General features: G+C 42.4%; 1 protein-coding gene across 2 annotated transcripts in view; it reads right to left on the reverse strand.

Moving 5' to 3' along the window:
• The window catches only part of LOC125463334 (coiled-coil domain-containing protein 38-like), a 52501-nt gene extending 40794 nt beyond the window's left edge, over positions 1-11707 (reverse strand). The window contains exons 1-5 of one of the 2 annotated variants that reach the window (XM_048554522.2): positions 11568-11643; positions 10880-10971; positions 8235-8338; positions 7212-7365; positions 1043-1110 (exon numbers count right to left, since the gene is read on the reverse strand). In XM_048554522.2, coding sequence (XP_048410479.2) covers positions 1043-1110; positions 7212-7365; positions 8235-8338; positions 10880-10949 — 396 coding nt within the window. In that variant the 5' untranslated portion in view covers positions 10950-10971; positions 11568-11643. Of the gene's footprint in view, positions 1-1042; positions 1111-7211; positions 7366-8234; positions 8339-10879; positions 10972-11567 lie in introns of both variants that reach the window. The other variant, XM_059654806.1, reaches the window with a different exon arrangement.
• Positions 11708-12170: the final 463 nt, after the last annotated feature.

Below are 12170 nucleotides of genomic sequence, written 5' to 3' on the forward strand. Positions count from 1 at the left end.
CCCACGGAGACATGGGGAGAATGTGCAAACTCCACAGGATGATGACTTCAGCTTGTACAAGGGGGCATAGCTACAAATTGAGGGGTGATAGATTTAAGACAGATGTCAGAGGCAGGTTCTTTACTCAGAGAGTGTTAAGGGCATGGAACAGCCTGCCTGCCAATGTAATTAACTCAGCCACATTAGGGGCATTTAAACAGTCCATGGGAAAGCATATGGATGATGACGGGATAGTGTAGGGGGAGGGGCTTAGATTAGTTCACAGGTCGGTGCAACATCAAGGGCCGAAGGGCCTGTTCTGCACTGTACTGTTCTATGTTCTATGTTCCACACAGACAGTTGCCTGAGGCTGGAATCAAACCTGGGTCCCTGGCACTGTGAGGCTGCAGTACTAACCACTGAGCCACCGGGCCGCCCTTTGCATTTTCAATTGTATCAGAAGTAATTTGCAGGGGAACCCTTAATAAGTCAGCATATTCAAGTATTTTACTGTTGATTCCAGCCTGTTACACTATTGAAGCCAAATTTTAAATTGTTAACACTTTTACACAAATTCACTTTTTTGAGAGCAAAGAGATTGGGGTGGTGAATGGAAGAAGCAGGTTTGAGTGTGATGGTACTGTGCCTTTAAGAGAGATGTGTCTATGTCACACTTGTCCAGGTCTTGTAGATGGTGCAGAAGACATTCACTTCAAAAATTCCAGGGATAAGGAGCTTCAGTCATTTGGAGAGACTGGCGAGCAAGACCGTTCTCTCCCTCTCCACCTACTGCTGCAGGAACACCAAGGACAGGAAAATCATACAGCATATCCCTGCCTTAAACAAACAAGTTTTTGAAGAAACTCAGCAGGTCCGGCAGGATCCGGGGAGAGAGTTAACATCTCGAGTCTGCAGGCCCTCTGTCATGTTGTACTTTTCCCAGTTGACAACACCTGTGCGAGCCACAAGGCATCTCCTTACTAAGAGGTCCAGGTAAACTTTCAGAGGTAAAGAAACAATCTCAAGATTTTTAAGAAGTGAAGTATTGTGGATATTCTCATACCTGTATCAAGAATAGTTGTCGCTGTTGTTGAATGTACTCTTGTAATCCAGCTTTATCAGTGGATCCATCTATTAAAAAAGCAAAGGGCATTTAACATAGAAACACTATTCACTCTACTGGGCCCTTTCTGACAGGGACATGGGCACCATGGGGCTGGGTGCATTACTTCCTCCACCAATTCCATTTTGATTTAGCTTCCTTGCCTGTAATTTTCCCTCCCTTTTTTATGTTAGGTTATCGTTACACTGCCTTTGCTGGGGAGTGTTTGCAGTCATTTATTAAGTGGATGATTCATTAATTGCCAGTGAGTTATTAAAATAGAAGGAGAAAGAACCGGGTTGTTACCTATCAACACTGGGCACTGCTCCATCAATGCAGCTATGTCTGCACTCAGTCCTGGTTCCAGGCATACTTCTTGCCAACAGTTTCATTTTAGAAACCCCTCAATGACCCTGGTGGAAGTCAGCCAGTATTTGACAGCGACTTTTGCTTGGAGCAAGCAATCTTGCTCCCCATATTACACTACCCTCTCCTGTCAGCTGGTGTCTCCAGGTCCAAACAGTTGTTTCACTTCTAAAAGGTCTGAATCTTTCTGCACGTGACTGGGAGTGTATCCAGAAAATTTAATACCATTACATTGGTTTTGGGCAAGTTGTTGTAGGAAATCCTGAGGAACAGGATTTACATATATTTGGAAAGGCAAGGAACTGATTAGGGATAGCCAGCGTGGCTTTGTGCAAGGGAAATTGTGTCTCGTTAACTTAATTGAGTTTTTTGATGAAGTAACGAAGGGGACTAATGAGGGCAAAATGGTGGACATGATCTATATGGCCTTCAGAAAGGTGTTTGACAACGTTCTTCATGGTAGACTGGTTAGCAAGGTTAGATCCAATGGAATACAGACAGAACTTGCCATTTGGGTACAGAACTGGCTCGAAGGTAGAAGACAGAGAGTGGTGGGGGGTTGCTTTTTAGACTGGAGGCCTCTGATCAGCGGCGTGTCACAAATATTGGTGCTGAGTCCACTGCTTTTCACCATTTATGTAAATGATTTGGATGCGAACATAGGAGGTATGAGCTGTAAGTTTGCAGATGATTGCTGGTGTAGTGAACAGTAAAGATGGTTACTCATTAACCTATGAGGAGGCGATGGCCTAGTGGTATTATTGCTGGACTGTTAACCTAGAGACCCAGATAATGCTCTGATGAGTGGGTTCAAATCAAGCCATGGCAGATGGTGGAATTTGAATTTGATAAATATCTGGAATTAAGAATCCAACGATGACCATGAATCAATTGCTGATTTTTGGGAAAAATTCATCTGGTTCACTGATAACACATAGTTGAGCTGGAGGAGCATAGCAGGCCAGGTAGCATCAGAGGAGTAGGCAAGTTGACATTTCAGGTCAAGTCTCTTTCTCAGTAAAGGGCCTTTAATAGGGCGGAGTAAAATCATTGTTTGATGTTGTGGATCGTGCAAAGAATGTAAAACAGAAGAGGTCCTTTGCAGGTCTGGGAGAAGGAAGCTCTGAGCTGGGATAAGCTTGAGTGTAGAGTCAGATGGGTCCCAACCCAAAACGTCAACTTTCCTGCTCCTCTGACGCTGCCTGGCTTGCTGTGTTCCTCCAGCTCCACATTGTGTTATCTCTGAGTCCAGCATCAGCAGTTCTTACTCTCTCTGGTTCACTGATGTCCTTTAGGGAAGAAAACTTACCTGGTCTGGCCTACATGTGACTCCAGACCCACATTAGTATGTTTTGACTCTTAACTGCCCTCTGGGCAAATAGGGATGGGGAATAAATGCTGGCCTAGCCAGTGACACTATCATCCCATGAAAGAATAAAGGAAAAAAAAAAGTACAACAGGATCTTTATCAGATTGCCCAATGGGCCAAGGAGTGGCAAATGGAGCTTAAATTAGATATATGTGAGGGGCTGCATTTTGGAAAGGCAAATCAGGGCAAGGCTTATACACATAATGGTAAAGTCCTGGGGAGAGTTGCTGGTTCATAGTTCCTTGAAAGTGGAGTTGCAGGTCGATAGGATAGTGAAGAATGCGTACAGTACGCTTGCCTTTATTGGACAATGCATTGAGTATAAGACTTAGGAGGTCATATTGCAGTTGTACATGACATTGTCGAGGCCACTTTTGGAATACTGCACGCAATTCTAATTTCCCTGCTGTCGGAAGGATCTTGTGAAACTTGAAAGGGTTCAGAAATTATTTACAATGATGTTTTCAGAGTTATAGGGTTTGAGCTATAGGGCAAGGCTGAATAGGCTGGGACTATTTCCCTGGAGCACCAGAGGCTAAGGGGTGGTCATATAGGGATTTACAAAATCATGAGAGGCATGGACAGGGTAAATAGACTAGGTCTTTTCCCCAGGGTGGATGAGTCCAAAACTAGAGGGCATAGGTTTAAGGTGAGAGGGGAAAGATTTGAAAGGGACCTAAGGAGAAACTTTTTTCATTCAGAGAGTGGTGTGTGTATGGAAAGAACTGCGAGAGCAAGTGGCGGAGGCTGGTACAACATTTAAAAGGCATCTGACGGGTACATGAAAAGGAAGGGTTTAGAGGGATATGGGACTAAATATATTTAGGACATTTGGTCGGCATGCTTGAGTTGGACCGAAGGATCTGTTTCCATGCTGTACATCTCTATGATTCTACAGATTTTTCCATCTGGGCGACCACCAGCGGTGTATCTGCCAATGGGAGGCGGCACATTATATCCATCCCTCTGCCTCCCGGATGGTGTTCTATCTTGTAATTACACACACTTAGTTTTAGAGCCTACTGCTGAATGTGGTCTGAAGCTATGGGCAGCAAGTCTTGTCCTCTTTAAGCAGACCTAATAGGTTGTGGTCTGTGACTATCACAAATGTTTTGACCATAAAAATATTGGTGTAACTTCTTGACTCCAAATATGACCACCAAACCTTCTTTTTCTATCTGGGCATATTTACACGCTGCATTTGCCAAAGCCCTGGATGCATATGCTAATGGCATTCCTCTCCATTGTGCCTCCTATGAGCTAATACCACCCCAATGCCATACGAGGAGGCATTGCATGTCAATACCAGATCTTTCTTGGGATCACAGTGTGCTACCAGCTTAGAGGATGATAATTGTTTCTTTACTTCATTGAAAGCCAGGACTTGTCAATGCAACCATTTCCAAGGCTTGCCCTTTTTTAGGAGTTAATGCAAAGGTGCCAGGATCGAGGCCAGATTATATATGAAGTTTCCATAATATTTTACCAGCCCAAAAAGTGACCCAAGCTCCTGGACAGACGTGGGAGCTGAGGCACCTTTGATTGCCCTCACTTCACCTTCCAACAGGTGTAATCTGGTCTTGTCAACTCTGCAGCCCAAGTCTGTCACCTGAGGGGCCCAGAACACACATTTTTCCCTTCTCAGGCATAGGACTATATCCAAGATAGTGCAAGATATTTTTCCCCAAGTTCTCTAAGTGATCGTATTAGTTTTCCATTATTAGGACAACATCTGGGTAAACGGCAACATGAAAAATTGCAAAACATTCTCCATCATCCGCTGAAAAAAAATCGAATAGGCTGACGATACAAGCCCTTACGTATATTAATTGTAGCTTACTTCTGTGAATTCTGGTCTAAATGCAATTGCAAGTAAGCGTGGCTTATGTCCTGCTTCTTGATGGACAGTCCCCTGCCAGCTTTTCGTATAAATCCTCCATGCAAGAGATTGGGTATTCATCCAGCTGTGAAAAGTGACTTATCATTTCTTTAAAATCCCCACAAAGGTGATCTGCCCTGCTAGGCTTCAAAACTCGGTACAAACAGTGCTGTCCATTCTGTAAATTGGACTGTTTGATGATTCCTTTGCTTTTCAGCCTTCTGATTTTTGCCTCTTTTTGCCCATAAGGCAAATAGCACAGGATGAGCCTTGCAGAATCATTGAATTGCTTCCTAGTCAACGTACAAGGTGGCCATGCCTCCTTTGATAGTTCCTAGGCCTTCCTGAGAAATTGCCAGATATTCAATTGGGACTTCACTCAGGCAATCATTTTTGAATTTAAAAATGTTGAGCCAATCTAGGTGAATCTCTCGCAACCAATTTTGCCCCATTAAGCTTGGGACCGAGCCTTTAACTGCACTGAAAACCGAACCAGCTGATTTTCATAACAGTCTGGAACCAAAGTTGCACGCTTAATCTGTAAAGATTTCTCCAGTACAGGTTCTCACCTCATGAGGTCTTGCACAAAGTTGAGGGATGCAGTATACAGTGAATTTTATTAAAAACTGGTTCTGCGTTCACTGACACAGGTGCGCCAGTTTCAACTACCATTAGAGCTGGATGACCACTTAACCAGACATTTATCTTGATTAGTTCTGATTTTGTTTCCGCTAAGCAATTTAACTTTTCCAACCCAGATGTAGGTGGACTTTCCAGGGTGTGCACTCTCCTGGATACCAGCCTACAAGTTCTCTTACTCAATAAAGGCCTAGCAGGGCCCCTTTGCCGTCTCAAGTCCACATACCAGCAACAATTGCAATGGCTTGCTGGCCAAGATCCTAAAGAAAATTTTAACCATTTGGTCAAGGCTTGGCTTTTTTTGGGGTTTTGTTGCAGGCGAACCTGGAGCCCCTCTGATCAGGATATGTCCCAAATTGGACATGCAATTGCCTTCACTCAAGTGACATTCCCCAAGCTCAGTCAGACTGGTGAGGGTATCCACTTCCATCGGAATATCCAGCAGATTATACACTCCACTTGCCACATTTTCCAATGATAAAGCCAGTTGTAATGCCTGTTTGAAGACCAGCTGTGCTTCAGCGGTGCTCTTGCAGTTACATAATTAATCCCACATACCAGGTGGTATGTAAGCATCTCATTATAGATTAAACCACAAGTCACAAGCTTCTGCCAGTCAGCTTAACCGAGTCAAAAATCCCAAAACAGAAAGTTAGGCTCTAAATGACAGAAAAAGCTGCAGTTCCACTCGCAGTCAGAAGAATTACTTGCTGTTTTTCATCTGCCACAATGTAATTTGCCTGAATAAAATACCACAATGTTTCCACATATCGAGCCCAGTCATTGATGGCTGTGTCAAATGATTCCCAAACAAAGGCGTGAAGTAACAAAAGCTTACCCAAACACAAAGACGGTTGTTGTGAGTAAGTTTCTTCAGGAATGTGATCCCATGCTCGTCGCCACTGAAATAACTCCACAGAGGCTGGTATCCTGTCATCAAATCACCCATTACTTAGTACTGCCTCATTCAGAATCAGGTCTCAGAATGTCAGCATCTGTGACCATATTCCATGAGGTCCAGCTGGTTGACCTTGTTAGAATCACTATACTTGAAGCTTAACAGGATCAGTGGGCACTATGGAGACTAGGGTTCACTATTTCCCACTCCCATGACATTTTTATTTAGTTGCTCCTATGTCTCTCTTTAGGTTGTTGGATTATTTTGTAAAATCAGTTAGTATATTAATTATAGCATGGCTAGAAGTGTGCAGCTTCCATAAAGCTTTTCAGCAACTTGTCAAGGACATAGACTCTGGTATGTATGGTTGGCTGAATCCTGGGATGGCAAGGCTGACATATGAAGAGAGACTGGATCAGTTGGATCTATATTCACTGGAGTTTAGAAAAATAGTATTTGCCAGCAGTCCAAAACCAGGGCTCACAGTTTAAGAATTTGGGTTAGGAAATTTAAGACTGAGATGAGGAGAAATGGCTATATCCAGAAAGTGGTGGGTCTGTGGAATTGTCTTAGAGAAAACAGTTGAGGCCAAAACATTGAATGTTTTCAAGAAGAAGTTTAATATAGTACTTATGATTAAAGGGATCAAAGCATTTGAGGAAGTTGGGGGCTGGGGGTTGCCGGAGAGTGTGGGATGAGTGTGAACAGGATACATTAAATCAAGAATAAGGCCATAGGACCAAATGGCCTGCTCTTGCTCCTATTTTCTATGTTTCTGTGTCTATATTGCTCTTTTATCACTATCACTGGATTCATACCCCAGATTCCTTATCCAAGGCACAGTCTTCTCACCACAGGATAGTAGCTATCCAAGAAGGCAGCTTTTGACCACACTCAGAGGAGTGGGCAATTTGACACTCATCCACACTCCTGAAAAATAATATTGAAAGAAATTCTTCAGCATAAAGTGAATATTCACCTTTAACAAAACACACAGGCTTGGGTTTTTCATTTTTCTTGTCTTCATCCTGTTGTTCCAAGGCAAATCTTCGCCAGCTGCTAGAAAAAGATTTTCTTCTCGATGTGAAGGTGCTTCTCAAATAACCCGGGCCACTTTGAGCACTTAGTAATTCCTGAATAAAAGCACAAAAATTAATTTCAACAACATGCAACAGTTATGATGGTCATTTACACATTCTTGCACTTCTCTGGAGCCCCTGAACCTCTGCAAATATGTGGAACAGAGGGCAACATCAATCAGTGTAAAACCTCATTAGGTGAAATCACAGTTCAGAGATTTTAGCACATTATTCAGACAGGCACTCCTGACGGAGTGCTGTACTATAGGAAGCAATGTTTACTCTATGCCACCCAAATATGTGGAAGGTAGTACCGAGCTGCTCACGGGTCACTCCCTTTAAGATACTACACATCATCAACAACCCAAAAGAAATGTCAAGGTACCACGCATTGAAAGAGACAGGACACGCAAGAACAAGAAGAACCTGAAAAGTGTAGAAAGAACTGCCAATGTTGGAGTCTGAGATAACACCGCATGGAACTGGAGGAACACAGTGAAACGTCAGCTTTCCTACTCCTCTGATGCTTCCTGGCCTGCTGTGTTCCTCCAGCTCCACACTGTGAACCTGAAAGAGGTCCTTGATTGTAGGTTCTGTCTTTCATGTGAAATGTTAAACCAAGGTACATGAAAAGATCACACAGCAACATTCATGTTACATTTGAGAGCCACATGAGAGCTACTCAATGGCCATCTCTAACAAGAAAGAATCTAATTGTTGCCCCTTGATATTCAATGATTCTTACTGAATGACAGAACCAGCTCAGTGGGCTGAAGGGGCTATTCCTATTCCTATTCCTACTTCTTCTGCTAATATAAGGGAACCTCTACAATCAGTTGTTCTACAATATCACAGCTGTAGAACGAGTGTTTAGGCAGAGATATGATAGTTAGGAATTCTGCTGCAGAATGCCCAACCTTTACCTTTTGTTGTCGTTTCACTTTTTCTCGGAATACAAAGGCATTGGTGGGATTAATAAATGGATATATCTGGCTTTGCTTCTCATCTTCATTTGGTTCTTGCAATACTGGATGGGAGGGGAAAACATGATTAGATTACAAGAGGTTTCATGATAAACAAACCATGTAACAAAATGCACAACAAATTCAAGCAACATGACACACAAAGCTAGTAAGAGAGACAGTAGGAACTGCCAATGCTGGAGAATCTGGGATAACACGGTGTGAAGCTGGATGAACACAGCAGGCCAAGCAGCATCAGAGGAGCACAAAAGCTTGACATTTCGGGTCGAGACCCTTCTTCAGAAATGGGGGAGGGGGAAGGGAACTGGAATAAATAGTGAGAGGAGGGGTGGGGCTGGGTATGGTAGTTGGCATGGTAATAGGTAAGTGCAGGTAGGCAGTGGTGGGGATTGGTCAGTGAGGTGGGAGGAACGGATAGGTGGGAGAGAAGATGGACAGGTAAAGTCAGGTCAAGGAGGCGGGGATGAGAGGGAGGTTTGGGCATGGGATAAGATGTCCAGGATTTGATTTGATTTCCAGTTTTGAAACTGCTATCCTTACCTGGTCTGGCCGACGTGTGACTCCAGAGCCACAGCAATGTGGGTGACTCTTAACTGCCCTCTGGGCAATTACGGATGGGTAATAAATGCTGCCTAGTTAGTGATGCCCTCATCCCATAAATGAATAAAGAAAGAAACTCAGCTGGATTTGCCACATAAATACAGTGGCTACAAAGCAGGTGCTGCAAGCGAGTAACTCGCCACCTGACTCCCCAAAGCTTGTTCACCATCTACAAGGCACAAGTAAGGAGTGTGATGGAATGCTCTCTGCTTGCTTGGACGGATACAACTCCAACAACAGTCTACGTTTGACACCATGAAAGATAAAGGAGTCCCTTAATTGCCACCACATCCACTCCCTCCATGTCTGATGCTCAGTAGTAGCAGTGTGCACCGTCTACAAGATGCGCTGCAGAAATTCACCCAAGCTGCTCTGAGTATTCTGCTTCAACTAGCCGCTGTCACATGTTCTAGAACAATTTGCGATATCTAAATAAAACATCTCACGACATTTGAAAATAAAAATGATAGCCTGTCCAATCTCCCAATGTGCTCTTTTAAAAAAAAGAATTCCAGGATCTGGATCAGATCTGCATCACTACCAAAAACTAACCAATTCTTCCTTGGGCCATTTGTTATCCATTGTCAAGTTTTGCCGAAATTTGAAGATATGTTGTGACCAGGCTAACAAACACCGGCAAAATCTCCTCCCACCAACTGATGCAAACATATAAATGGTTATTATTTGTCAAAAATTACAGAATTCAATGGAATTAAATACAACTCGTGGCTTTGAAGCTTAATTACTCCAATTGTTTTGCAATTGTGATGAGCCTTATGACTTACTGATTAAGGTTCCTGCAGAAAGAGTTAATCAAGAGTCATTCTGCCCCTCTGAAATGTTCTTTCTAGGTTATAGCTAAAATTTAACAAGGGTTCCTGAAATCTGCAGCCTCCAGGTTCCTATCCAGCACTGAGGGCTGTTAATCACCAACTTTGATACAATCCCCTGCTCAGCATTGACCGTCACGTGTGTGAGGAAGCAACCTAGGACTGAGATTTTCGTTCCAATATTGATGTTAAACAGTCCCTATGTCGCATTCCAGTCAGTATGTGACAATTCTCTGCTGCTTCCTTTTCAGTTCAAGTGCTCCCCAATTACCTTCTCACTGTGTGTTGGTGGTCAACAGTTAATACCAATTAATAATGCATTGTTGAATACCAGATGTGGAATTCATTTTTTAAAAATCTTATTCACTTCAGCTGCTATATGCCACTTTTCTATTTCACCCCTAGCCAACAAAATGATTTAAACCTTTCTGTTTCTCAGTCTCTACTGCTGAAACAGCTTAGCAGTTTGAAATTGTTGCCATCGTCTGCTAAGATCTTCCTGACTGGATTTACCAAAACTAAAATTATTTTCCAAGCACTAGTTACTTAATAATAGAGTTATATTTCGGGCCAGATGTAGCAGCATCTGGCATCATTGCACACAGTTATTTGTCTGATCAAATATTAATTTGATAGAAAACCAACATATGATTATTGACTCCTTGAAGGAGTGCAGAATTTCAATTAAAAGACCGAGTTGTTGGCAAGTTTTACATTACTTTCACATTATTTTCCCTTGTCTTTATTCAGGGTTCCAAAAACTCCATCAAATGTTAGCTAGTTTAAATTACTGATTGTTGAGGGAGGCAAGGCTCCTGGGAGGCAGATAGGAGATTGGAACTGAAATCACAATCACATCAGCCAAGACGTTACTGAATGATGGAGCTGCCTCAAAGGGGTGAATAGCCTATTGCTGCTCCCTGCTCCCACGTCCCTATCACAAGGGCAAAACTGCCCGGTATCTGAATATGGTTAATAATCCTTCTGAATTGGCTACACTAACGTTAATGCACAGTTGTGCCCTATGTACTTGAGACACAGCATCATAGAATGCACGTGGAACCTGAACGATAGCATGCAATTACCATTAATGTTTCCAACTATTGTGAAAGTACTTCTGCAACGGTGCTAGCATGAAAACCAAAGAACACTTACATGGAAATTTATCCACAGCCCCAGAAGCTGGAGCTAGTGAGGGCAGGTTTGTGATTACTTCTGTTGCCATCTTTCAGCAGCTTTATTATCACCTGGATAACAAATATAATCAGCTGTTGGATCCAATGAAAATTTAGACAATAGAAGAGACATCTTCAGTTTGTAAATTTATTTACTTTCTAGGACCGTCCAAACTCAAGGTTACAATTAAATTCTAAGGGTAAACAAAAACTGTGTCTAACATAAATAATTTTCTTCACAATAATAACTTCAAATGGAAATTTTGAAATGTTTTGTTTAAGACAAAACACTGTCCTGAAGTCAACAGAACAACCTGGATAATCACCAAGGCATTTTCAGATCATGGCCGTCACTTACAAAGCCACAATTTATTGCACATTCTGAGCTGCTCTAAGAAGTTTAAAGTTAAAAAGGGGTTTTTCAAAAATCTGCCAAATGAAGCTAAGAAAACAGTTTTTTTTTCTAACAGCAAATTAGTGAACAAGTTAGGTTAACTATTAATAATACCAGCAATTTATTTCCAGACTTTGGAAAACTAAATTCAATTTGAATTCACCTTCCAGGGTCCGAGAATACTGGTCCAGTCAAATAACTATGCAAAACTATAACAGCCACAATGAGTATGCGTTCTAAACCATTCAAAAATCCCAATAGGAATTACACACACATTTCTCTAAATAACCAAATATTAATACTTAATAAACATTTCAGGCCTTCTCCTCAGGGCCAGCATCACCAAAGGCAGTCTGCAAACAGTTTGAGCCATTCCAGGCAATGGTTAAGCTCACTAAACACTGCAACGATGACAGGACCTGGTTTGATACTGAAGATGTGCTCTATAATTAGAGTCGCCCTAACTAAGGCATTCTAATACACTACAACACAAGTGTCAACTCCACAATCTGGATGTTATCCAGGTCAGTCCTTTTCGCACAAAAGCATCACAATCCGACCTGGCCAATTGCTGCCTTATCAATCTACACAAAGCACTTGCTCAACAATAACCTCTTCACCAACACCCAGTTTTGCCTGCCCAAGGTCGCTGAGCTCATGACTTCATTACAGCCTTTGTTCAAACATGGGAAAAAGAAGTGAATTCCAGAAGCAACGTGAGAGTGACAGCCTTTGACATTAAGGTTGCATTTGACTGAGAATGCCATCAAGAGGAACCAGCAAAACTGGAGTGAATAGGAGTTAAGGGAAAACGCAACACTGGTTGGAGTCAGAGCACTTAGGAAGGTGGTATTGGTTGTAGGAGGTGAATCATCTC

This window comes from Stegostoma tigrinum, chromosome 25 (genome assembly GCF_030684315.1).
Source record: "Stegostoma tigrinum isolate sSteTig4 chromosome 25, sSteTig4.hap1, whole genome shotgun sequence".
Lineage (NCBI taxonomy): Eukaryota > Metazoa > Chordata > Chondrichthyes > Orectolobiformes > Stegostomatidae > Stegostoma > Stegostoma tigrinum.